This window comes from Globicephala melas, chromosome 11 (assembly GCF_963455315.2).
Source record: "Globicephala melas chromosome 11, mGloMel1.2, whole genome shotgun sequence".
Classification (NCBI taxonomy): Eukaryota; Metazoa; Chordata; class Mammalia; order Artiodactyla; family Delphinidae; genus Globicephala; species Globicephala melas.
The window spans coordinates 31,234,693-31,261,311 of record NC_083324.2 but is presented as its reverse complement, the minus strand read 5'-3'; the positions used below and the strand labels follow the sequence as shown (position 1 = coordinate 31,261,311).

At 48.0% G+C, this 26,619-nt stretch overlaps 1 protein-coding gene across 4 annotated transcripts in view; it reads left to right on the top strand.

The window, feature by feature from the left end:
• The window catches only part of FLNB (filamin B), a 138,425-nt gene that overhangs the window by 82,260 nt on the left and 29,546 nt on the right, over positions 1-26,619 (top strand). For 2 of the 4 annotated variants that reach the window (XM_030867520.2, XM_060307374.1), the window contains exons 14-30: positions 128-271; positions 525-648; positions 985-1,145; positions 2,133-2,223; positions 2,492-2,661; positions 7,295-7,412; positions 9,801-10,063; positions 11,321-11,918; positions 12,835-13,008; positions 14,019-14,181; positions 14,745-14,905; positions 17,943-18,110; positions 19,163-19,255; positions 20,283-20,406; positions 21,434-21,590; positions 22,661-22,850; positions 24,851-25,098. In XM_030867520.2, coding sequence (XP_030723380.2) covers positions 128-271; positions 525-648; positions 985-1,145; positions 2,133-2,223; positions 2,492-2,661; positions 7,295-7,412; positions 9,801-10,063; positions 11,321-11,918; positions 12,835-13,008; positions 14,019-14,181; positions 14,745-14,905; positions 17,943-18,110; positions 19,163-19,255; positions 20,283-20,406; positions 21,434-21,590; positions 22,661-22,850; positions 24,851-25,098 — 3,147 coding nt within the window. The remainder of the gene's footprint in view (positions 1-127; positions 272-524; positions 649-984; positions 1,146-2,132; positions 2,224-2,491; positions 2,662-7,294; positions 7,413-9,800; positions 10,064-11,320; positions 11,919-12,834; positions 13,009-14,018; positions 14,182-14,744; positions 14,906-17,942; positions 18,111-19,162; positions 19,256-20,282; positions 20,407-21,433; positions 21,591-22,660; positions 22,851-24,850; positions 25,099-26,619) is intronic. The other 2 variants (XM_030867524.2, XM_030867521.2) reach the window with 1 other exon arrangement.

Below are 26,619 nucleotides of genomic sequence, written 5' to 3'. Positions count from 1 at the left end.
GTGCTGTCATAGGTGTTCCATGAGATTTTGTGGGATGAGTGAGCAGTGACTTGGTTGTCTTGGGAGGCCACAGTGGATGGAGACAGTGTGAGGGTCAGCTCTGTTCTTAGCCTCTGCCCTTCTGCAGGACGGGGACGGCCAGCCCATTGACATCCAGATGCAGAGCCGGATGGATGGCACCTACGCTTGCTCGTACACCCCGGTGAAGCCCATCAAGCACACCATTGCCGTGGTCTGGGGAGGTGTCAACATCCCGCACAGCCCTTACAGGGTAGGTTGTGAGGTGAAACCTTGGTCGTGGTAATGAAAAAGCCCAGCCCCGAGGCCAGTCTGGAGTCCATGCTTGATGGCCAAGGCAAATATATGGAAAGACCCATGCTTGGTGGGCCTTGGAAGATGGAGTGGCCCAAAGGGCCGAGTGCCGTAGATTGCCCAGAAGTACAGCATTCTAACAACTGAGAGTGTCTTTACTGGATCCACGGGGAGAAGAACTTGATTACAACTTTTTTCCCCGTCCTCTCTAGGTCAACATCAGGCAGGGTAGCCATCCCCAGAAGGTCAAAGTGTTTGGGCCAGGAGTGGAGAGAAGTGGACTGAAGGCGCACGAGCCTACTCACTTCACAGTGGACTGTACCGAGGCTGGCGAAGGTGAGAGGGGGCTTCACCCGACTCAGTGCTCGTTGTTTCTTGGGGAAGGAAGTTCTCTTTGTAACCTTTCATGGGTAATGAACTTTGAACCAGGAGATAGTAACCCACCTGAATAGGTAATTGTTCATCTGATGAGCCTGTGTGTCAGTTCTGTGGTGATATCTTTGCTAATCCTCCGTTCTGTCTGCAAAACCATTATTTAAGTACCATCCCTTTCTCAGGTTTCTTACTGGAAACTTCCCAGTTGCTTTTCTGGGGTGTGAGCCTGAGCTGGAAGTGATTGCATGGGACGTGCTGTTTCTCGTAAACCGGTGCTAATAAGCTGGTCTGTTCCAGGTGATGTCAGCGTTGGCATTAAATGTGATGCCCGGGTGTTAAGTGACGATGAGGAAGACGTGGATTTTGACATTATTCACAACGCCAATGACACGTTTACTGTCAAATATGTGCCTCCTGCCGCCGGGCGATACACTATCAAAGTTCTCTTTGCCTCTCAGGTGTGTGTTTGGACTTGGGTTCTTTCTGGCCACCTGTGTTCATATTTCCTTTTTGCTTTTTTCAGCAACAGGGAAGGTGTCTTGAGAACTCTGCCCAATAGTTTTCCTCTCTGCTTCCTTGAAACCAAGAAGGAACAAACACCCAGAACTAAAATTGTACCACTTTCTAACAAAAGTGGGGCCGTGTAGTCAGTGGTTAAAAGCCAGACTCTGGAAAGAAATTGGATCATAACAAACTTTCATCCGGTTTTTGAATGAAACGTAATTCGTTTCTAGATGTGTGCCATACTTTCTCTGCAATGATGACCTTGGCCTCAGGCTTTAAACTTTTCTAGGGAGAGGGGTTTTGAATTTCAGATAGAATTCATATTTATATGTGATAATGAAGACAAGAAGCCGCAGTACCCTGAAACAGGGAATAGTTGAATTCTGGTGATTCAGATTCATCTTACGTAAAGATAGGGACCTCAGGAGAAAGGTCTGTGCCTTAAAGGTATTGGTCTTGAGTTGGCTTCATCCACTTAACCTGTTCTGCCTTTATTCTGAAAGATTCTTTTTGAAGAATTGCAGTCATTGCATTTATAATCAATTCCTTGCATTCCTCAAACCGTAACTCTCTGTTGTCCCTGGAGGAATGCCCCTTTCCTTCCTCCGACCCCGTGTATTATTGTTGTTTGGGGTTTTATTTTTGGCAGTATTTTGTATCCTAAGTACTCAGCATTTGGTGTCAAAGGCTGAGAGTTGTCGGAGTGGTTTGTGGAAACCCATCCTTTAGCTGTGATGTCAGGGATCCAGGTATTCATGAGTGACCACTGATGGTCCTTACCTGATGCTAGCGCCTGAAGACTTGACTAATGGTGACGGAAGTTGCTCACCATCTGCTAGAGTGGAAGTCATGCTGAGGTCTCCTCCTTTGCTTTGGGCAGAAGGCTAAGCTCAGGCAGTGGCTTCAGGGACTTTCCTACTGAGACAGTGTCTCTGCTACAGGAAATTCCCGCCAGCCCTTTCAGAGTCAAAGTCGACCCTTCCCACGACGCCAGCAAAGTGAAGGCAGAAGGCCCGGGGCTCAGCAAAGCAGGTAAGGTGGCATGTGTGCATGAGGTCACCCTGGAGGCAGTGGGCATGGTTGGTCCAGGGCCGTGAGTGACTTACCTCCCCTGGAGCAGGGGCTCTGTTGGGGCTCCAGTTCAGCAGGGGCCCTGCTCAGCTGAGCCGCTGGCCAAACGCCAGCCCCTGTCTCCACCTACTGCCTTGCGGAAGCCTGTGCTGATGAACCTGTCAGACTGGTGCTAAAAGTGAAACCCCTCCAGCTGGGCCTGTCTCCTCACTTCACTGTCCCCTCCCAGGTGTGGAAAACGGGAAACCGACCCACTTCACCGTCTACACCAAAGGGGCCGGAAAAGCCCCCCTCAACGTGCAGTTCAGCAGCCCCCTTCCTGGCGACACCGTGAAGGATTTGGACGTCATTGATAATTATGACTATTCCCACACCGTTAAATACACGCCCACCCAGCAGGTAGGGCCCCTCCCCACTCGGTGCTGGGCTGGGTCACTCCGGACACGGGGAGGCGGGGCGGCAGTCTGTGCTCTGAGCTGTGCTGCTCTGTGGCAGGAGGAGATTCCCCCTTTCCTTCCGAGCCCCTCTGGGAATGCTGACGAAAAGCCTGATGGGTTCTACCAGGAGGGCCTGGAGGATTCCCCAAGAACAAGCAGGAAGCTAGTTGTTTTTTCCCACCCCCATTTCCCACCTCCGTTCTTGGTTTTAGTGTTTTACTAATTACTCACAGGGAAAGAATTGCCGTGCCTTTGTCCTCGCTGGCCCTTTTGCCTTAGTTTACCCTTTTTACGAGGTGGTGCAGTGGGGTCTTTCTCAAAGAGCCTTTAGTCCCTCAAGCCCGAAATGGTACTTCAAGCACTAAATTATTCCCTTTTACAAAATACAGGAATACAGACAGGATTTTGTCATCCCGGCTGCTTTGCTCCGGTTGTTTTAGGCAATAAGGGCCTAAAAATTCACCTCTCTGTATGAATTCATGTTTACTTATTTAAAATTTTATTTTGATTCGTGGCTACACGGCTAGGGTCTGGGGAGCTCCTATAGAAAAGCCTGGATTCTCCCACTTATGCATAGCGTTCTAAACAGTCACTCCAAACCTCTGAGATTCCTTCATTCTTGAAGAAGAGTCCCCCTATGTGAGAAATGCCATTTTTAAGAGAGGAAGGGCGATGCTTTCTGTAGAAGCACTGTTTGAAAAGCATCACTTCTGCCCTGGGCCCTCTCAGTGAGGACCTGGCCAGAGTGTAGTGGGAAAGAATGAGGGGTACAGTGAGGATGAGGGAGTGGTGTGGGTGTCCCCCCCTGCACTGGGGGCTACACATGCTTGGAGATGGAATCTTTACTATGAGAACTTGCCTGGCAGTGCGAGGTTCTCTAGGGCAGGTTCTATGTGGCCCTTTATCTCCACATGTGCTTCTTCCTGTGGTTTCTCTTTACCCTAATGAGGGTTCATTATTAGTAATGGTAAAACGAAAACTTTTGTAGATGAATACGGTTTTCTCATCAGGCTGCTCTGTGCTAATTATTTAGGTAATTATTTTCCTAGGGATGCTTATCAGGGCTGATGGGAGCCTTACCACTGGCAACACCAGCTTGATAGCATCTTTGTTGCCAATTCTCCACATTCCTTAGAAGAAGGTACAAGAAAGCATGGCCATGATCGCTGGTCAAGATCACAAGACTCTTGTGAAAACATTTTGAGACTCTTGATCCTATATACCTTTTTGTGTTTCGGCTGAGTTGCTAGAAAGTAAGTTGCAGACATCAGGACAGCCTCAGGTTTTGACCTGCACCCCCAGAAAGGACTTTAGAACCTGATGCCCTGGATGCTCCCAGCTGCCAGTCGAGGTGGAGGTGGAGGTCGGGAGCCCAGTCCTGTTTTATCACATTTGAAATGTAGCTAGAGTGGGAAGCGCCTTACTCTAGAGTCACCCCAAGGTCAAGTTCATCCATATGTCTGATCGTAGCAGGTCTGAGGGCTGTTGGCATGCTTGGTGGCCTCTTGGGGCTATTTGTGCAAATGCTGTCAGTCCCTGCCTTTACTGCGATGACTCCACGGTGCCTCTCCCATCCCTCTCGTTTGTTGTTTAGAGTGAGGTTTACTGTTTTATTATTTGGGCAGATTGCAATTCTGCCTGTTTCTCTATGGCAAAGAAAACAGATTAAATCTCTACTCTTAGATTGTGAGTTTCCAAGGTTAGGGTATCATGTTATATATATCTTTCCATTCTCAGCCCCAGGCACAGGGTCTGGTGCTGTAATTGCTTTGTATGATTTATGGCCGAATGGGTGAATAAACGAAGTGGAGCCTCAACTCACAAGCAGAAACAACATGAGAACTTTGTAATCTGGTAGGAGAGTGGAGCTGACACATCCTCATTCTACTTTGAACTCTCTTTTCTGAAGAGCTGACAGCTAACAGCTCAAGATTGGGTGAAATAAGCGTGCCTTTGAGCTCTGCTCTTGGATGTGGTTAAGAGACTTGGGTCAGCCCAGAAAGCCGCACGGGGTTACTTTTCAGGTCGCTGCCCACAGGCGCACCTTCTTGTGGTGGTTTTAGGGATTAAGAGGCTGGAACTTTCCAGAAATGCAGCTGTTGAGTGTGTGTGGAGAGACAAGGGTGGATCCTGGCTTAGGGTGAATGCTTAACCCTCAGATTTTGGGCTGCTGTGTGAGGCACTGCGGCCCCCACCCGACTGCTGGCTCTTTGCTCCGTGACACCTGCAGGCGGCTGCTGTCCCCTGCAGGGCCCCAGTCCACAGCTCACCTGCCTGCCGTGGACCAGTGATGGACGTTGCTGGTTGATCCTGTTCGTGTTGGAAGACAGTGGTCAGAGTTTTTGCCTTAGCGGGGAGTGGACTTCTTGGGCTGGGGCTTGAAGACCCGCCCAGAGGTCAGAGGTAGAAGGGCCATTATACAATGACAGTTTCCCTGGAGGATTTTGCCTTCTGTGCTTTTCGTTGTCTGTGGCCTCAATGACTTCAGTTTCTCACCCCAAGCTTCCCTGAACAGAGTGGTTTGAGGAGCCGGTGGCAACAGCTCCCCGACATGCCGAGTCAGGAGCCACTGGGAACTGAGAACTCCACATGCTGCTGTGGCGCCTTTAGGAAGCCCCCGGAGCTCACTGGGCCTCACAGGAGAACAGTCCCTCCCTTGAAAGGTTATTACTGTTGGTAGCCATAGCTGTCACAGAGGTCTCTGGAGGAGGGAGCTGTGGGTAGCTTTCTCGGTCCTTTTCTCGTGGGTCTCGTGCAGAATGAGATGAAGGTCTCAGAAGCCTGGAAGGGAGAGGATAAACCCATCTGGCAGGACTTCCCAGTGGTTAAGACTCCGCGCTTTCACTGCAGGAGGCGTGGGTTCAATGCCTGGTCGGGGAAGTTCCGCGTGCCGTGTGGCGTGGCCCCAAAATAAATAAAATACAACTGTGTGGCCATCAGCAAAGTCTCTGAAAGGCACTGGTGGTCACTGCTCAGATCTTCCTCACTTCCTAGCCTCCTGGGGAAAATGCATAGGCCGTTCCTTGGCTGGGGCCTCAGAGGAAATCTTGAAATGCTACAGGCCATCGCAGGTGTAAATCTCTTAAGCTTTCTTTCTCCCCCTCATTAAGTTATTTAAGGTACAGTTAATTTCCTGTCTCGGTTTTGTTGTGTTTTGTATAACTGGTAATGAGAATATGCTTTCTTTCATGGGACAGATGGGCTTAACTGAAAGAGGATTTTCCCCTCACTCCTTTGGCACTCCAGAGAAGTGGTCTCCTGAATTCTAGTGGGTGGTGGAGAAGGTTTTTCCGGGACCCTTGGTTAGCTGGGAGGCCTAGCCCTCGAGGACTTCGGGGTTTGGGGGCATACCCTCGGGAAGAGCTGGCATGTTGGCAATGCCTTGAGGGCTGAAGCAACAAACCAGCCCCCGCTCTGTTGAATGTGACCACGTACATCTTACCATGAGATATTATACTCTTCAGATAGTGGGCTCATTGGTTTTGTGTGCAGTGCTAATACATCCTGGAAAGTCAGTCCTCCCTCCTTCATTGATGCCACTAATTTTTGTCTTGTCTTTTCCCTCCTTCTTTATTACACAAGGAATGTGAGAAAATATTCATAGGCCAAAAGCTGCACCCTTTTAACACTTGGTCCGTGACAGCTTTCAGCAGGGACTGAATGTTAGCGAGTCCTCTGTATTCCTGCAAGGAATCATCCCTCCCTCCGCCTTGCTCCTTCCCTTCCCACATCCTCTTACGTGATGCCCAGACATTTGAGGTGAGGAGGGCCTTAATCTACTGAGGCAGCTGTGGGCTTTCATGGAGCCTTGGTTTGGAGGGAGGGGACTCAGCCGACCGTGGAGAGAGGAAGCCAGCAGCGAGTGGGCCAGGACTGGCCACGCTGTGCCTCCATGGCCTCGGGGCTGCTGGCGAGGGGACTGCCAGTCCCACAGGCTCAGTCTGCCTTCACACTGGCAACTTTTCTTTCATTGCCACAGATGCGCGAGTTTCGATACTGTGCAGTGGTCTCAGAACAGCCCCAGGCAAACTCTTGCAAATTCATTTCGCAGCCTAGTGGCCTGAAGTCCCAGGACGTGGAGACAAAAGATTTTGTTCGGTTAGAGGCCCTGTGGCCTCCCTGCTTTGCCTATGGCCAGGGCTGGTTGTTTAGCTGGGTGGGGAGGTGACATGGCAGAGCGGCTAGGACTGACACAGGTTTGGGTACCGTGGGCATGGGGCCCCGCACTTGCCCTGGGGCAAGTGATTTTACCTTCCTGAGCTGTAGTTTCATCTCCTGGAAAAATGGTAAGAACAACGGGAACGCCCTCTTAGGACCGTTTTGAGATTGAATTAAGGAAATGCTTAAAAGGATGAGCATGGTATGCTCATTAAGCTGTCCCTGTCGTTGTTAGTTGCTCTTTTTCGTCTGATTTCTCTGTCATTCTTGCCATGGAGCCCAAAAACTTAGAGAAATATATCTGAGATGCTTTCTGAATCAGCTGGAGTCTTATACCCTGTGTCTCTGGGAAGAATGAAAGACCTGGAAGGCAGGTTGAAACGGCAAGGTAGGATGTTGGTACCCAAACGTGTCCTCGGTTTCCTCTCTCATTCCAGGGCAGCATGCAGGTTCTGGTTACATACGGTGGCGATCCCATCCCTAAAAGCCCTTTCACGGTGGGCGTGGCCGCTCCGCTGGATCTGAGCAGGATAAAAATTAATGGGCTGGAAAACAGTAAGTGCGTCATGAATGGTGGGGGGAGATGGGTCATTGAAGAGCAGTTACATCCCCTTCAAAGACAATTTGCAGGGAAGCAAATTCTGCCATATGAGATTTTGCAGTCAGACAGACAGGTTTGAATTAGGGCTATCCCGTGGAGTAGCTCTGTGACCCTACCTGCCCCTTTACCTCACCAAGCCTCCGTTTTCTCATTTGTTCCGTGGAGGTGGGGGAAGAATACTCAAGGGAATATTGTGAGAATTAAATGAGCTAATAATTCAGGAGCTGGGTCATAGTCAGTCCTCGGTAACTGCTGGCATCACAGCAGAAAGTTTTTATGACAGAGAATTTGGGGCATGTGGCCCTCTGACAGATTTCTATTGTGCCAACACTCCTTGGCCACTGAATCCACCTTAGGGTCAAGCGTAAAAGCCAACTTCCGGGCTCTCAGAAACCACAACTACAGTGCATCTCCCCACCCCAGTCTGGATATTCCTTTAGCTTGTCAGGTATCTTATTAGTACAAGCTCATTTAAATAGATGAAATAACTGAATGAATAAATGAAAAAGTGAAGAGAATAGTACAATATGCACACTCGTGTACTTGTCACTCAGCTTGTCAAGTTTAACACGTGATCATAAAAGTATTTTTTACACAGGTCATACAAAAATCCATTTTTCATCTAAAAGACATCACAAGGGGCTTCCCTGGTGGCGCAGTGGTTGGGGGTCCGCCTGCCGATGCAGGGGACACGGGTTCGTGCCCCAGTCTGGGAGGATCCCCCGTGCCGCGGAGCGGCTGGGCCCGTGAGCCATGGCCGCTGAGCCTGCGCGTCTGGAGCCTGTGCTCCGCAGCGGGAGAGGCCACAACAGTGAGAGGCCCGCGTACCGCAAAAAAAAAAAAAAAAAAAAAAGACATCACAGACAAGAATATGTTCTACTTGAAGCATTACCTTTCCCACTCCCTATAGGGTTAACCAAAGTTACCAGTTTAGTTTCTGTCCTCGCACATCTTCTTTCTGCGTCTGCACATACTTAGTGCCAGCAGAAAATGTTTGGCAACGCTTACTTTGCACTAAAGTTACCCTGCAATACCCATAGGTCTTCAGCCTGCCTTTTTGCGTCAGTGTTACGTTAGAGAACGTTCACACCTCCATCCTCTTGTTGGCACGGCCACAGCCTGGCTGCACCTCAGTGGTACATGGTCTCCTGGTTTCAGGGTCACGTGGGGCTCTGTGCACACCCTCAGGGCAGGCCTCTTGTTCTGTGGGTTTCTCCAGGTCTCAGCGGGACCCTCGGTGAGCACCTTCGGTGCCCTGTGACCCAAATGTACGAGTTGTGAGTGAGGCCAGCTCCCAGCTCCGGGGGCTCTGAAGCGAGAGCCCGATGTTGGTTTTTGTTCCTTGGCAGCAGCCAGCTCTAAGCATAAGAATAGTCACTGTCTAATCGTTAACATGTCTCCTTGTTACTCCTTTCTCCAAGACACCGAGGGTTTTGACTCCAAACTAGGAAAAGTATGATGCCAATTAGGAAAAGTCTTTGGGATGTGGAGCTCCGAGACCTCTTTGCTTGTGGCTTGAAACTGCTCATCTTGGCAGGCCCTGTATTGCCCAAGTCAGGACTTGCCTGGGTTGTGGTGGGGACCCTAGGCTCCCAGTGCTTTTGTTTGGGTTCAGAGTCCTTTCCTTGTTTTTGTCAAATGTAACACATGGGTTTTCTGTGGCCCTGCTTTGCAAAGACCTTTCATGTATCAGCACAATACAGAGAGTCAATTCTCAGGGCTTGCTTCAGTGCCTCTGCATTGGCCAACCCTGTGACTTTTGCGTTCTTGGCTGTAGGACTGAATTTGCTGCCAAGAATTAGTAAATAAAACATTGGCTTCTGGGAGTGTTTTGATATAAAGTTAACACCAAAAGTAATTAAAGAAGAGACAACAGTATCAGGTTATAACTTACTGCAGATTATGGGGTCAAGTAAATTTAGATCTGAGTCCCAGCTTTGTGGTCTGGTGGACATGTATGTACCCCAGGCAAGTCAGTTAACCCCTGTGAGCCTCAGTTTCCCCTTCTGTTAAATTCCTTGGTTACTAATAAGTACCCTGTAGCGTTGTGTTGAAATGAAAGGAGATGATATGCCGTCCTCACGCCTGGTATGTAAAATGCGTTCAGTGAATGACGACTATCATTATTATTATCATAAGGAATTAATTAGTGTTCTTGTACTGGTTGTTATTGAGGCCAGAATGGTGATTATTCTTACTCGGTCTTGCCTCTTGTCCTGCATCAGCCAGGGTCTGTTGTAGAGGCTGAGAAGACGTCCTGTGTCCAAGGAACCATCTCTGCCCTCAGCTGTGTTTTTGCTGCAGGGTCAGCTCATCCCTTTGGCTTGTTTCCTTTTTTCCAGGAGTCGAAGTTGGGAAGGATCAGGAGTTCGCCATTGACAGCAGGGGAGCGGGAGGTCAGGGGAAGCTGGACGTGACGATCCTGAGCCCCTCGAGGAAGGTTGTGCCATGCCTGGTGGCGCCCGTGACGGGCCGGGAGAGCAGCACGGCCAAGTACATTCCCCGGGAGGAGGGGCTGTATGCTGTTGACGTGACCTACGATGGACACCCCGTGCCCGGGAGCCCTTACACGGTGGAGGCCTCACTGCCGCCTGATCCCACCAAGGTCAGCTTTCGTTTTTGTTCCAGAACTTGTCCTCTGTTGGCAGATAATAACATATAGTTAGTCCTCTGGTTCTGCCCAGCAAAGACCTTTTAGATAATTGTTTTGTGATGACAGCCCGTTCTCCGTAGTTCTCTCTCTTACAATCCAGCATGAAGGGTCCCCTCGGCAGCTGGGCCCCAGCCCTATTCCTCTCTCACTCTGGCTGTGAGGCTTTGGTGAGGGACTCCTGTCCTTCATTTGTCAGCATGGTAACGGTACTTGCTTCAAAGTGAGCCTGTAAGGGTGAGGTCAGATGGCGGGTGTGGAGGCCTCAGTCTGGCATCTGGCACACACGGTGAGCTATTATAATGAAATATAAAAATATGTTCTACTTATTATCATTTCTTCCTAGTAGCCCTGAGTCAAGGGTTTGAGACTATTTCCGGTGTTTTGAATGGCATGAATCCTATAAAACCGTGTTATTTGTTGAATAAGAGATGAAAGCCTCATCCCCTCCCTCTTTTAAAAGCAAGTGGTTTTTTTTTTAATGTTTGTTCGTTTTTTAATTTTTTCATTAGACTTTATTCTTTAGAGCAATTTTAGGTTTATAGTAAAATTGAGAGGAAGGCACAGAGATTTCCCAGATCCCGCCTCCCCCACTCATGCATAACCTCTCCATTATCACCATCACCCACCAGAGTGGTGTGCACCCGTTATAATGGATGAACCTATGTCAACATCGTTGTCACCCAAAGTTCATAGTTTACATTAGGGTTCACTCTTGGTGTTACACAGTCTATGGGTTGGGACAAACATATAATGACATGTATTCACCATTATAGTTCAGTTTTTTATTATTCAGAATTTGTTGAGGGAGGTATAGCAGCCAAAGCAACAGTGAGGTCCATGAAAGCCATTCAGTGAGTGTTCAACCCAGGAAACCCGAGTGTGTTTGTTGGACTAGATGTTAGGTGTCCAGCTCCAGCCCTCGAGCCAAGCCTGGCAGGAGAGGGAAAGCCATGCCTCTGACATGCCCTTCCGTGTTGAATGAGTTCACCGCCAGGTCTCCCTTTCTCAGCCGTTTGCAGCATCCACTGCTTGTGGCTGTAACTCAGTGCTGTGGGTGAGTGTGTGTGACACATTAGGCCCCAGGGAGAAGGACCACTTCATCGAGGGGCAGTTCACTGCCGATGGCAGGCTTGGCTGTTGAAAGCGGTGCTGGCTGAGCAGCGATACCAGTTTCGGGCAGAGTCTGATTTTTATTCTTTGTCCAAATAGGTGAAGGCCCACGGTCCTGGCCTTGAAGGCGGTCTTGTGGGCAAACCTGCCGAGTTCATCATCGACACCAAAGGAGCTGGAACTGGAGGTTTGGGCTTAACCGTGGAAGGTCCTTGTGAGGCCAAAATTGAATGCTCGGACAATGGCGACGGGACCTGCTCCGTCTCCTACCTCCCAACAAAGCCCGGGGAGTACTTCGTCAACATCCTCTTTGAAGAAGTCCACATACCTGGTTCTCCCTTCAAAGCTGACATTGAAATGCCGTTTGATCCCTCCAAAGTTGTGGCATCGGGCCCAGGGCTGGAGCATGGGAAAGTGGGCGAGGCAGGGCTGCTTAGCGTGGACTGTTCAGAAGCAGGCCCGGGGGCCCTGGGCCTGGAAGCCGTCTCGGACTCGGGGGCGAAAGCTGAAGTCTGTATCGAGAACAACAAAGACGGCACCTATGCGGTGACCTACGTGCCCCTGACCGCCGGCATGTACACGCTGACTATGAAGTACGGCGGTGAGCTTGTACCGCACTTCCCCGCCAGGGTCAAGGTGGAGCCTGCCGTGGACACCAGCAGGGTCAAAGTCTTTGGGCCAGGAATAGAAGGAAAAGGTGGGTTTCATGAAAAAGAGGGTGGCTGCCAAAGTAACAGGGGCTCACTGGAAGCTCAGAGAGTCAGGGCTGCAAACTCAAATGACTATAGGGGTCGGGCCGGGTAGAAGATAACTCACCTGTGGTCTCTGCATCAGGGAGCAGTAGAGGGGAGCAGAGTGAAGGGGTGAGCATGTGGTGTTTCTGCTGCCCAACCCCAGCTTTCTGTTTCTTCACACTCCCAGCACTGTCAGCAGATTTTCCCCTTTTTTTTTTTTCCTGGCAAAGCCAGAAATCTTGTCTGTGTTTTTTGTTTTAATTAATTAATTAATTAATTTTTATTTTTGGCTGTGTTGGGTCTTCATTTCTATGCGAGGGCTTTCTCTAGTTGGGACGAGCTGGGACCACTCTTCATTGTGGTGCGCGGGCCTCTCACTGTCGCGGCCTCTCTTGTTGCGGAGCGCAGGCTCAGTAGCTGTGGCGCACGGGCTTAGTTGCTCCGCGGCATGTGGGATCCTCCCAGACCAGGGCTCGAACCCGTGTCCCCTGCGCCACCAGGGAAGCCCCTGTTTTTTTTTTCTCTTTAAAGGTGGAAACACAACATATTGCATTTTTGGCACTTATCTGAAAAAGGTTTCAAATGTACTGCTGGCTAATACCACACTTGCTGTCTTCAGCCTTTAACCTGTCCTAGATCCCACCTTTGTCCCAAGAAGTGTGCAGGCAGTTGTGTTGTTACTTGGCTTAGGAAGAAGCTTCTTTTGCCAAGGAGATTGAAGGTGGGGAGGCATTAATATTCCTGATTCTGAGTCGGAGAAACCAGTTGTCTGCGATCACCTAAACGAGTGTGTTCTGAAGTGCCGAGAACCTTGGCTCTTGGGTTTGCTCCTGACACTGAGGTGACAGCGACATTCTTATCTGGGTGATTGCTCCGCAGATGTGTTTCGGGAAGCCACCACCGACTTCACGGTCGACTCACGGCCCCTGACGCAGGTCGGAGGCGACCACATCAAGACCCATATTGCCAACCCCTCAGGGGCCTCCACCGAGTGTTTCGTCACAGACAATGCTGATGGCACCTACCAGGTGGAATACACGCCCTTCGAGAAGGGTGAGTTGACTTCTCCTTGGAACAGGACCCTCGTTCAGAGCTCTGCGGGGCTGCTTCCTCCCGGTGGCTGGTAGCTAACTCCGGCCCCACGTGCTTTGACCGTCTCAGCAGAAGCACGTGCACAGTGACTGGGAAATGTGGAAACCTCTCTCCCGAACAGAGCCACCTGCTTGCTCAGTGCCGGGCGTGCTGGCCCTGTTGTGTAGCAGTTGGGCTGTGGTTAGCCTCAGCCTCATCTGAGCAGGTTATGGGGTGATGTCATGGCATGTTGCTCGTTCGTGCAGTTTTTTTTCCTGAAGGGGGAAAATTCTCCCTTAATTTTTACCTCCTATTTTGTTTATTTATTCATTTTTGGCCATGCCCCGTGGCTTGTGGGATCTTAGTTCCCCGACCAGGGATCAAAACCCCAACCCCCAGCAGTAGAAGGATGGAGTACTAACCACTGGACCACCAAGGAATTCCCTGTGCGATTTTTTTAACATAATTCATTTCTTTCTTGAATATTAAGAATTTAAATTTTAAAATTAAATTTTTTAATTTAAAATTTTGATAAAGCATAAAAAAAATAAAAGCACCATATGTCCTCATTATCTGGATATATAATCCCTAAACTTTATGGTATAGATATTCTCACTTTCTTTTCGTGGATGCTTGTCTATTCTATTTCATGGGTTTCTCTTTGTCTTTCGGTTAGTGGCTAGGTGGAGTTTTCTCAAATCAGGATGGTGTGTTTAAGATGACTGTCTTCAAAATAGACTTAGTGATATTTGCTGGGAGGAGAGGCCTTGCGTGTGTGTTGGGGGATGGGGGGTGGTATGTGACTGCCAAGTGAACGAAAGCGCAAACAGTTTGTGTTTTTTAAAAAAATCACATCATACCAACTTTGCTGTTTGTTCAACCTGTTCTTTTCGAATAACATGGGATAACACATAGACTTGACTGCTAGAGTATTATTTGCCACAAGTAAGTGACTCCTGTGCAAATATGTTTCTATATGTTGTTTTGAACAGGCCTCCATGTAGTGGAGGTGACATATGATGATGTGCCCATCCCAAACAGTCCCTTTAAAGTGGCTGTAACCGAAGGCTGCCAGCCATCTCGGGTTCAAGCTCAAGGACCGGGATTGAAAGAGGCCTTTACCAACAAACCCAATGTCTTTACTGTGGTTACCAGGTAAGCAAGGTCCTGGGATCTGTGTGTTGACTCTGTAAAAGGAGTAGCCCTAAGTAGTTTAACTGCTTTCAGGAAGTTTTATAGGTGTATCCTACATATGTATCATGGTCTCCCAACGTTTGGGAGGCTTTGTATTTCATATGTGAGGCGTCTTCTTCCATAGAGACATATATTACAGAGAAAGACCAAGTATGCTTTTAAAAGTACCAAAAAGCGCTTGATAATAGTCATAAAACTGCTGAACAAACCAGGACTAGATGGAAGCTACTTAACGTGATAATTCAAAAATATAGAACCAATTTCATATTTAAGTGAAATATTAGAAGTATTCCTATTAAAACTGGTCAAAAGTCTCATACCTGAATTGTACTTTCAGACCCAGCCAATGCAACAATGAAGGATAAGCATTGGAAAGGAAGGGTCGAAGCCGTTTTTATTTATATTACACTGTTTCTGGTTGGCGAAATGGGATAGTTTATAGAGGGATTTTAAAGGAATTTTGGAAATAAGCAGACTGGCATGAACCACTAGTACAACTTGGCCTTTTTACTCACACTTTCCAGAGGGGCAGGAATTGGGGGTCTTGGCATAACTGTCGAGGGACCATCGGAGTCAAAGATAAACTGCAGAGACAACAAAGATGGCAGTTGCAGTGCTGAGTACATCCCCTTTGCTCCAGGGGATTACGACGTGAATATCACATATGGAGGAGCCCACATCCCTGGTAAGCTATCCTTCTGAAGGGCACCCAAAGAATTATTGATTTTTGCATGAAAGTGGGTTTGATTTTGCTTGTCTCACTGAATGGGAAAAACTGTCTGATATTTGTAGTAGCTGCAAAGTGAGAATTTTCCTTAGGGCTGCATCTCCAAGTATATCCCAACTCCTAAGAAGACCAGTATTATGCCAAAAACCATTGGCTTGGAGTTTTAACTGAAAATGGTTGTTCACATGTTGAAGGACCTAGATCTTAAAGGAAAGCTGATTCTTTACAAAGTTGAAAATCTTCACTTTATTTTGTGGTTAGTTCTTATTCGTCCTATACACATCTTGTTTTCTGTTTTCCATTGACAGTCCTGGTAGCTGATAATGACACACAAATTCAGGGTCTTATATATTAATTTCTGTTTAATGATGTAGTATGTACACTTACTGTAAAATAGGAATACTAATAATAATTTCCTGTTCATTGTATGGTATTTTTTTAGCCCATTTTGTGACAACCAAAAATGTGTCCAGATATTGTCAGATATCCACTAGGGGACAAAATCACCTGTAGTTGAGAACCACTGCTATAAATTATTCAAACATTAAAAAAATATGACTTAAATAGTGAAGGGCCCTCCAACTTTCATGCTCCAGCAGGGGAATCTCCATAGATTCTAGTTCTGTTTATATAGTGAAATGATTGCCACCCAACACACGTCTAGAAGGGTAGGTGAGTGTGTGGTAAGGTGTGGACGGAAGTCTAAGGACTCCAGGGCTGCTCCTGAGTCACCTTATGCCTTGTCTCATGTGTGGTGACAGCAGGAGAAACCTCGGGTGGGGCAGTGTTGTTCTGAAGGCCATAAGCCAGGATGAGACAGAGAGAGGAAGGGGCAGGCTGAGGGCCCTACTTTCAGGTTTATGGATTGACTTCCAGGAAGCTGGAGTGTCCACTGACCACATGCTTTCCTGACTCTGTCTGCTCTTTCCCCGTATCATGTGCAGATGTGTACACACACTCGCACTCACGCTCGCTCCTCCTTTTTCACATTGATCAGAAAGCATTGAAATTCAGCTGAAACTCATTCTACTCAGATGTTCATTGAAGCCATAATTCATTTAAAATGACATTTCTCCTCCAACTTGTCCTTGCAGCTCTTCCAATATTGATTTTTAAATTCCTATAATCACTAGTCAGGGAGAATTCAGCCACAGACAAGACAAAGCTCCTGCCGTCTGTGAGTTTCCTGCCAGGTGTTTACAAAGAAAGAGAGCGGGGCTCAGGGACCATACAGAGCCAAGAGGACCTTTTGGAGTTTTGCAACTGTGCACTTCATGGGATGGGAGAATAGAGCTTGGAGAATGGGTAGAAGGCTGTTGCCAGGGCAGATGAACTGGTGGCTCCCACCAGGCAGGCAGTAGTGGGATGAGCATTTCCTGGTAGTGGAGGCAACAAAACTATTTTGACTTTATTGAGAAAATCTGGTGGAGGCCATCAGCTTTGGAATTCCCCTTGCAGAAGGGGGTGAGAGGTTGGGACCCTGTGGCTGATGCACAAGCTTGAAGCAAATGGCCAACTTGGAGCATAACAACAGAAAGAGACCCATTTAGGGTTTTTTTCATCAGATGTAGATGGTGCCTCTTTTTTATTTTTCAGGCTCTTTGCCTTCCAGAGCCAAATGCCAACTTCTCCTGGACCCCAGAATTTTCCCAGTCAGAGTCATTCAGTAAAGCGTTGGTTGATTGTCTTAGTGTCAGGCTTCATAGCAAAGGTAGCGCATGAGGTTCTGCTGTGAAACATGCAACAACCTGGTAGCTTCTAATTTGCTTTCATAGAAATTCTGGTTGGTTAAATATTAGCCTGGTTTTTCCTGGCCTGACACAAACCCATAGTAGGGTTATTTTTAACCAAGTATCCTGTCTTACCCGCGATGGCATATCCAGGTTTCCTCTGGTGGGTCAGCTGTGGTCTGTTGGTGATGGCTGTTTTGACCACTGGATTAAGTGGGATGACTGCGTCAGGAAGAAAGGCTGCTGTGATTGATTGATCATGTCTGCCTGGAGCACAGAATGGGAGAGTGGCATAGATTGCCTGGTATCTGCCACTCTAGACCTAAAGTTACCTTGTTGGTTCTTGGCTACTTCATGCTGAGTTCAGACCACTTCCATTGGAGGCCACCTTGGAGACTGGCTTCAAAGTTAGTTCATTGCCATCACTTCTTGATACTGAAATCCTCAACGATCTCTCTTTAAAATAAAACTCCCTTTTGTATCACTAAACTCCAGCATGGAGCGTGGTGCTTTTTTAAAATCAATACCCTCAAAGAGTCAGAGGGCCCCAGTGTCAGCGGTGGGGTCAGCCATGCAGGGGGACCACAGCTTACACTCAGGGAGAAAGCAAGGCTTCACCCAAATGGCCAGGGAACCAAGAAAGCCATGAGTGGTGGTGGGAGGGCGGTGCTAGCTACGTTGCAGGGCCAGGAGTCCAGGGGCCCCTGAGGAGCCTTTTATGGGAGAGGATGTTGAATGTGGACTGCACAGCCTGCAGTCCTCTCCATGCCTTCCTTCCACCACTCAGTTCCTTCAGTTCCTTCAACAGCCTGTCTTCTCCCTCACCTCCAGGCCTTTGCACATGCCAGTCTCTCTGCTTGAAACCCTTCTCAGTGACATCTGCTCACCCATATGTCTCATATGTTATTGGAAAGCGTCCTCTGGTCTCCCAGAGACCAGATTCATTGTCTTCTGAGTGCTCCACCAGCACCTTATACAAGTCCCCAACATGGGTTGTGTATGATGTTACAGTGACTTGCTTACCTCATCCTTCTCCTGCATGGGGTTCCTGGAGAGCTGTTAAGCACTCTGGGCCCAGAACCTGGCGCCATGTCTGTACACAGTAGGTGCACTTGGGTGCACAACACAGCAAGGCAGGAGAAACTGACTGGGGCTGGTGTAAGTGAAGGCCTGGGTAGAGCAATGGTGCAATTCTGGGTGCACACAAGGAGGGTCTCCAGGCACTAGGGGGGGCTGTACTTAGAATCCTGTGACCTCTTTTCTAGGCAGCCCCTTCAGGGTTCCTGTGAAGGATGTTGTGGACCCCAGCAAGGTCAAGATCGCTGGCCCTGGGGTGGGCTCGGGTGTCCGAGCTCGTGTCTTGCAGTCCTTCACGGTGGACAGCAGCAAGGCCGGCCTGGCCCCACTGGAAGTGAGGGTCATGGGCCCACGAGGTAAGTACACATCCTGCCTTCCTGCCGACACTCACCTGCCCTGGACCGGGGCAGCCATGACCCAGAGCAGGCACTTTGCTTTTGAGTTTAGTCATGAACTTTAGGTTAAATTTCTTAAATTACTTTATTGCTCCATGTTCTAGCTAAATTGTAGAAGTTTATGCTTAAAAAATTGGCAGGCCTGTTATTTTTCCGGCGGCCTGTCTTTTCTGTCATTTAATAATATGACCCTAAATGTCTTTTTAAAATTTCGTTTTATTTTTTGAAAGTAGAAAGATGAAGCAAGTAGTATCTGGGCTCTCACATGTAAAATTATCGCAACTGCTTAATGATGTGTTTCAGCATTTGTGAGGTGACTGCGGTGGGTCTGGATTTGCGTGGGTGTTGGATTTGGTGCTCATGTGGGAACACACCCCAGATTTCTGGAAATGAGCAATACTCAGCCCATGTGACACGTAGCTTTGTCATTGTCCCAGCTCCCTGGAGAGAGGTGGTCTCTTAGGGAATGGGCTTTGCTGGCAACTTGGCCTCCCCTTTTGCAGCCTGGAATTTGGGTTGGGTGAGGCTAGCAGGCCATTTTGGGACAAGCCCTGATGTGCGTTGAAATTTACCTTTTTCAGTAGGTGATCACACTTCCTCTTCCAGCATTTAAAATGTGCCATCCTCTGCCTAATATCTTAACTTATCTGGATTTTTACTCAGTGATGTGTTCTTGGCTTCACAGAAGTGGCAAATGAGGGCTTCCTTCTTTGAAGAGGAACTTTCTCCTTAATGGGTTTCAGCAGGAGGTTATGCCCTTTGAAGCTCAGAGCAGAAATGGTTTTGGGGGAAATGAAGTCATAGGGCTGGAATCTGATTCCACAAAGTTACTGAGCTTCAAGACCTGTGTGTGTGTGTGGTGGGGGCGGGGTAGAGGGACAGAGAGAGAGAGAGAGAGAGAGAGAGAGAGAGAGAGAGACAGGGCAGGGCAGAGGGGAGAAAGAGAGAAAAGCTTTGCTGAGATATCTACGTCTATTACAGAGGACTCTGAAATAACAGCCTTTTAATTTTAGCTGATGAGACGGATTCCCAGTCAAGGCTCAGCCCCTTGAAAGCCATGTCAGAGTTCTTTAAACGGGACCTGAAAGGTGACTTTATGGAGACAGGTTTGCATTTTCCTATTAGCTGCTGCTCTGATTTACGTAACCCGAATGTCTCTTGCTGGCCTTAACTCTGAAATTGCCTCGTACCTGCCTCATGTGCGTTGCTTAATGAGTATGCCACACTTTGATTAATCTACCTACCCTTCAGCTGATGCATCCTGACACTCAGGTTCAGAACTGGGATCTAGAATCTACCAACCTAATGCATGCCTTGATTATGCTTTAAAGTGACCTCTAACCATCCCCTGCAGATGTCACATTGAGAGCCCTCTCACCCTCATGAGATCAGCACCTCACCTGCCCTGCACCCTACACCCAGCATGCTGCTGCCATGATGGTCTTTGCTCAGAGGTGGATACAAGTTTTTTTTTGGTTTTTTCTTTTTTTGTGGTACGCGGGCCTCTCACTGCTGTGGCCTATCCCGTTGCGGAGCACAGGCTCCGGACGTGCAGGCTCAGCGGCCATGGCTCACGGGCCCAGCCTCTCCGTGGCATGTGGGATCTTCCTGGACCGGGGCACGAACCCATGTCCCCTGCATCGGCAGGCAGACTCTCAACCACTGCACCACCAGGGAAGCCCCTGGATACAAGTTTTAACTGGCTGGCCCATTGGTTAAATTTTGCCGTTCAGAGTTCTGGACTCTTTGACCCTTTCTTGGCTGTAGAGTAAAATTACCTCATCCCAAGCATGCCTAACCAGCTTGAAAGGATAGCATGTCTGCAACAAGCATCTTCACCATATGCCCTCCAGCAACAAGTGCAGGCAGTCTCCTTAATCATACTCTAGGTCCGACGGAGTGTAGTTCAGCCAACAGAAAGCTAAAGGTGTCTCTCAGGGTCATTTCTGCAGCTGTGAATTGGGGAATCTTTCTCCTGTGATTTCTTAGGCCTCTGATTATGGCCTGCTTGCCTTTGTGTTATCAGTGGAAACCAATAGCTCTCACGGATGAATGTGATCCTTCATGAACTCAGCCCAGGTGGAGTGAAGGGGAAGCCAGGCAGTTCCTCAGCCCTCTCGTCTCTGTTCTCAGGTCTGGTGGAGCCCGTGAACGTGGTGGACAATGGGGATGGCACACACACAGTGACCTACACCCCGTCCCAGGAGGGGCCTTACATGGTCTCTGTTAAATATGCTGATGAAGAGATCCCTCGTAGGTAAGCTTCTGTCACTTAGGGAAGGGGTTCAAGCCCACCCCTCTGGTGACCAGCACTGCTCTGGTGGCCCACCCATCCGTTCATCTATCCATGTATCCATCCATCTGTGCACCCACCCACGCATCCATCCATCCACGTATCCGTCCACTCGTTTACCCAGCCATCCATCTGATCAGCATCACTGAGAACCGGCGTGCTCTGCACAGGTGTTAAAATACACTAGCCTTGATGTTTGTGCCTCCTGCTCTCTTCGTACCCCCCCTGCATTTGTTCCTTTCAGCCATCTTTAATGTAAAGGTGAGCTGACAGTAAGGAGTGCGTTAGTTCATCAAGGTCTTCTTTCTGGTGACCATGCAACTTGTTTTCTGATTAGGGCAAAAATTTTTACTTCTTAATTGAGAATTTGGTGGGCCATAGCATTCCCAGAAGGTGTTGAATAAAAACCTGTTCCTCATTCCTATTAATAGAAAAAATGTTGCTTAAAGTTCTTTACCTCTCAGAAGAGTCTCCAAAGATTTTTTTTATCATACTTAGAATTTAAAATTTTCACCTGTACCCCAAATGTGCATATTTTTACATGAAGGTATACATATAGCTCTAGCTCTGTGGAAAGGTAAACTTTATAAATTACATTTATGTGGTATTTGACTAATAGGTCTTGTATCATCTAAAACATACTAAAAATAGAAAATAAGAGGACAAGATAATATTGAAACATCAGTTTTAATATTTTTTCTTTCCATTTTGGTGATCATTGTGTTAGTAAAACAAAAGTGGGTTAAATGTGTTTAACCCCATGTTTGCCAAACTAATTTGGAAATTAGTTTGTAACCCATGGAATGCACTTATGGAAAGCTGGTCTGTTGTATGATGGTTACACGGTTGTAAATTTCTGCTGGATTTGGCACTTAAGTCTTATATGCTGTAGAAATCCTCCCTCTCAATCCCAGTCTCTTGTGTAAGAGAGGTCAGATGTAGCTGGGTTGAAGTGTATCCATACTGAACTGGGGTGTGTATGTCTGTCAAGTCCCTTTAAGGTCAAGGTCCTTCCCACATACGATGCCAGCAAAGTGACCGCCAGTGGCCCTGGCCTCAGTACCTATGGTGTGCCTGCCAGCCTGCCTGTGGAGTTTGCCATCGATGCCAGAGATGCCGGGGAAGGCCTGCTTGCTGTTCAGATAACGGTAACCTTGAATGATTTTTCTGGAGCCAAACTTCATTAATAAGACCTAATTTCGCAGCCAGGGATAAGAACCAGGATTTTAACAACTAATTTCTAGCCTCACACAAATGTTTGTCTGATTTCCTCACTAGAGAGTCGGTAATTGTACAGGACAACAGACAGGCTTGCCTGAGAAGTCTGAGAGTATAGCTTCAAGTACCACATTTTGGTGAATCTCATATATTTTGCTCTCTGTCATATCTATTCCTATCTTTTGTTGTTTGAATGTTTAAAATTACCCTTTGGATTAGTTAAGACTAAGTTCTGCTGCATATCACAGTCAACCCTCAAATAAGAGTGGCTTAAACACATGGGATAGTTCTCTCTTGTTAGACAGGCCCAGAGGCCGGGCAAGGCGCCTGGGTGCTATGTGCTTATCAAGGAAGCAGGCTCCATTCCACCTCTCCGCTCCTGTGTCCTAACGTGTGGCTTCTGTCCCTAAGGTCTCCTCATGGACCATGAGCCTGCTGGTGCTCTGGCCATCCAATCCACATGGCACGCCAGAAAGAGGAAGAGAGCAGAAGGGACGATGGGACCTTCCAACTCAATCAGCTCTCTTAAGCAGCCCTGTCAGAAGTCCCTCATGAGACTTCCACTCTCTTCTCGTTTGTCATAAGTCCCATGGCTGTACCTAGTGGCCCAGGATACTAGGAAGTGGCGTCTCGTATTCTGGAAGCAGCATACCTAGCTAAGAATTAGGTTCCTATTAGTAAAGACGGAAGGGAGAGTGAAGGTGCTGGTGCAGAAGCAGGAGCCTCTGCCCCCTTGTCTCCCTACATTTCGATGGATTTGGAGCTAAAACTGTTCGTTCCCTTGACAGAAAATTCGCTAAAAATTGACCATGTCCATCACAGTGTTAAAGGGATCTATGACCCTCTGCTCCCACCACCTCCCCAAATGTATTAAGCCAGTAATTCCTTTTTCCTCCCGCTAGAGGCATTCATTAATGAGCAAAATCTGTCAAGGTTTTCTTTGAATGGTTTCTACATCTTGATGACAACATCGTAACTAGCATTTCTCTGTGATCCACAGGACCAAGAGGGAAAACCCAAAAGAGCCATTGTCCATGACAATAAAGACGGCACATACGCTGTTACCTACATCCCCGACAAGACTGGACGTTATATGATTGGGGTCACCTACGGTGGGGACGACATCCCGTTGTCTCCCTACCGCATCCGGGCCACACAGACGGGCGATGCCAGCAAGTGCCTGGCCACAGGTGAGTGCAGCTCAAGGACAGGAGCGTGTGTTTTGGCATCAGAAAGCCAGCGTCTGCCACTTAATAGCTGTGTGATCAGGGCAAGATGCTCCACCACTCTTAGCCTCAGGCAGACTTAGATGGAAGATCTTTTTGGAAAACATTTAAGTTCAAGAAGCTCTTCCAAGGATCAGAGACTGTTATTGCAGAGATTAGATGAGGTCAGACATGAAAAGTGCTTAGCACAGTGCCAGGCACATGGAAACTATTACAGTTACTTTTGAAGTGGGTGATTGTGGAGATTTCAGTTGTTGCGATTTCAACTGTGGCTCCCATGAAAAGCATCAAATTTATGCCTTTCATGAGTAGATGGTTTAGTTATTTGAGATATATTCAAGAGCATTTCAGGCCAGGGCTAGAGAAGCACATGAAAGGATCTAGGTTTTTCCTCAACACTCAGGACTCACGTCTGAGTCTCTCGGGAATTCTCCAGGAATATTAGAGCATAACAGTTCCTTCCATTTCTAAGACATGACCAATTGAATATCATGGGCAACCCTGATGTTGCTTCAAGCAGATTTCAAACCATGAATCCCCATCTCTGAAGTGAAACTGATTTGCTTCTCTTTAAATAAAACTAAACAGAGGTCCACCCTGGATGTGTCCTATTTCTCTCATATCTCGTCTTGTTCTTTTGTGTGTGTGTGTGTGTGATACGCGGGCCTCTCACTGTTGTGGCCTCTCCCGTTGCGGAGCACAGGCTCCGGACGCGCAGGCTCAGCGGCCATGGCTCTCGGGCCCAGCCGCTCCGCGGCATGTGGGATCTTCCCGGACCGGGGCACGAACCCGTGTCCCCTGCATCTCGGCAGGCGTCACCAGGGAAGCCCTCTCGTCTTGTTCTGAAAGGAGAAAATCTTTTGGCTTTCAGGGTGAGGCTGTAAATTGCTCAGCTTGGCGCTTTTTGGCTCATCCACCACAAGACTGAGCAATTTTGTAACGATGGCCAGTCTGCCACCTCCTAGGTCTGTGCTGTTCCAGAGACAACTGGATTGTCTTTGCCAACCTGAGGGCATGTGAATACTGGGTGGGAACTTCCTCCTGGCTTTCCAGGCTCTCCTCCTTCCCGCAGCTCAGGCAGGATACTCTCCTCAGCCTGGGGGCTCCTTTGGCCCTACCTCTCAGTCTGTCATTCAGCGCCAAACTTCAGTCTTCCCTTACTACTCACTGTCTCAGCATGTTCTTATCAGTCCCTGTCGCTTCTACACACTTTGCTTTTTTTTTTCTGCCAGGGTGCTTTTAATTCATAGTTTTTTGCACTCCCTGATCTGTGGATCCTCAGTAAAGGGGTGCCACAAGCCAGAGAGACAGACAGATAGACGGGTCATCATTTGGAGACAGAGGTTGTAAGTCTTCCCTAGCCAAGGGTACCCAGGCTTCAGAATTCAGCCATTTCCCCTTTCTCAGGAAGCCCTCTGTCAATGTGGCAACCCTGGGATATAAATTCATAGAACTTTCCACAGATGTGCTGCAGGATGCTTCTTTGAAGAACCATTGATTATTTTTTTGATAACTTAGTCCCCCCTCGGTGTTTCCAACACAGATTGAGCTGTCATTCTTGGTGTCCAGCCTGCATGCATCTGCCCTGTTAGATTTTGAGCATATTGAGAGCTGAGGCTGTGGTTTGCTCACCTTTGTGTGTATCTGGCACTTAAGAAAATGCCCAATATGTGTTTGCTGATGAAAGTTGACCTTCATCCCCATACACTTGAATGCTGGCAAAGCCGGTTTAACACATGGTTATCACTCAGAACTTGCAGATACACCTTATTTAATAAGTAATGGATAGAATGCTCCCTGGAGCAGCATCTTCCCCAGGGCATCTCTGGGACATCCCTCTGCACGGCGGTAGTTGAAGGTCTAACATTCACAGATACAACACGAACGTGTGTGATTTGTTCTTGGGCCTTCGGCTGCTGTCCATGGCTGAAGCTTCCACTCTCTCCTCCTAAACTTTTCTGCAGGTCCTGGAATCGCCTCCACTGTGAAAACTGGCGAGGAAGTGGGCTTTGTGGTAGACGCCAAGACCGCCGGGAAAGGCAAAGTGACCTGCACGGTTCTGACCCCAGACGGCACTGAGGCTGAGGCTGATGTCATCGAGAATGAGGATGGCACCTATGACATTTTCTACACGGCCGCCAAGCCGGGCACCTATGTCATCTACGTGCGCTTTGGTGGCGTTGATATTCCCAACAGCCCCTTCACTGTCATGGTAAGGAAAATTCCTTCTCTAGAGCATGCTGTTGTTAGCAGGAACAGTAATGACTGCTGTTGGTTACACCCTGGCTGAGACATCCCCGGCCACTTTTTTTTTCTTTTCTGTAAAAAAAAATTGTCTTAAGCAGTCATGACCTTGAAGAATCCTGTGTAATCTCTAGAAACCCAGGGACCCTTTGGCTCTAAGGGGTTTTAGGAAATCACTGGCAACCAGAGTGTCCATCATTCTTAAGGATCTTAGGCAATGTCCTGGCCTAAGCCCAGCTCAGAAAGATACGCTTTGACAAAAACGTCTATGAGTAAAACATTACAATTTTTCATCCTGCTTGTTCTTCCTCCTCTCTCCTCCCCTGGAGGAGAGAGGTTCCCGAGGCTGTTATGTCTGGAGACTTGACTCTGATATCCCAGGACTCAAAGTACCTCCAGTTGTGTTTTGGAAAGATTCAGACTTTGATGATGAGGGGGAAATAACTTGTCTTTTTGAAGCTAGGAACATCTGGAATAAAAGAAAACCATTATGCAAAACCTCTGGGCCAGAGAACGGCTCGGCCCTTTAATTTTCAAATCTGAGTGACTTTTAGATCCTCCTTTGATTATTGAGGTTCTTCAACCAGGAAAGGGGTTAGAAACCTCAGGAGCAGTCCTTCATTTAACCCTTAAAACTAAGCATTGTTGGCCCTTTTACAAATGCTGTGTAGGAGCGGGGATCAGACTCAAGTCCACTGAACCCAGACTGCCTGCTCTGGACAGCTGCTGAGCACCGTCCTCACCTGTGTCCTTTGTTGCCATGGGCAGCAGACCACAAAGTTTACAGAACTCAGTGGCCTGGCCCCACGCACAGCCTACAAAGCTCCATCTAATGATTTCACTTTATGCAGCAGCAGAGAAGGACACGAAGACTCCATTCCAGACAGAAGCCCGTGTCTGTCTCCCACTCTATAATCTGCTGAACCTTTATTCTTTTCCATAGATGTTTGTTTATCTATAAACGTTGTGCCAGAGACCTGGAGCCTTTTTATGTCTCGAGGATGTAAACACTTTTGACGCTGTTAATTTGGGAGTGTTTTTCTCCTCAGGGGAGAAAAAGATGCAGCTAGAAAGTGTATGTCCTTCTTATTTACAGAGAAGTCCCAGTTGTAGTTGTAAGAATCTGTTTTTAGCCCACAGGAGTTTTTATCTGGTTGGTTAGAATTGGGCAGAGGTCACAGCCCTGCTGGTGGGATGGGCTGGAGATAAGAGACCACATTTGGAGGGTGTGAGTGAGGAAATCAGGAAGAAAATACCAAGGACCATTTTAGCAGATGAGTCAGAAACCTGCAGTGGAGGCCACCAAACTCGTTAGGAATGAAAGTCCATTCAGCCCTGGAATGCACACAGAGCAAGGATCCTTTGTGTAAAACGCACTAGCCCCCTAACAACTGCTGAAGGCAGGAAGGGATGACACTCGGGGCACATGCTTTAGGTCTTCATTCTCCCGTTCCTAGCTTCCTCCAGCCTTACCTAGATGGGCTCACTT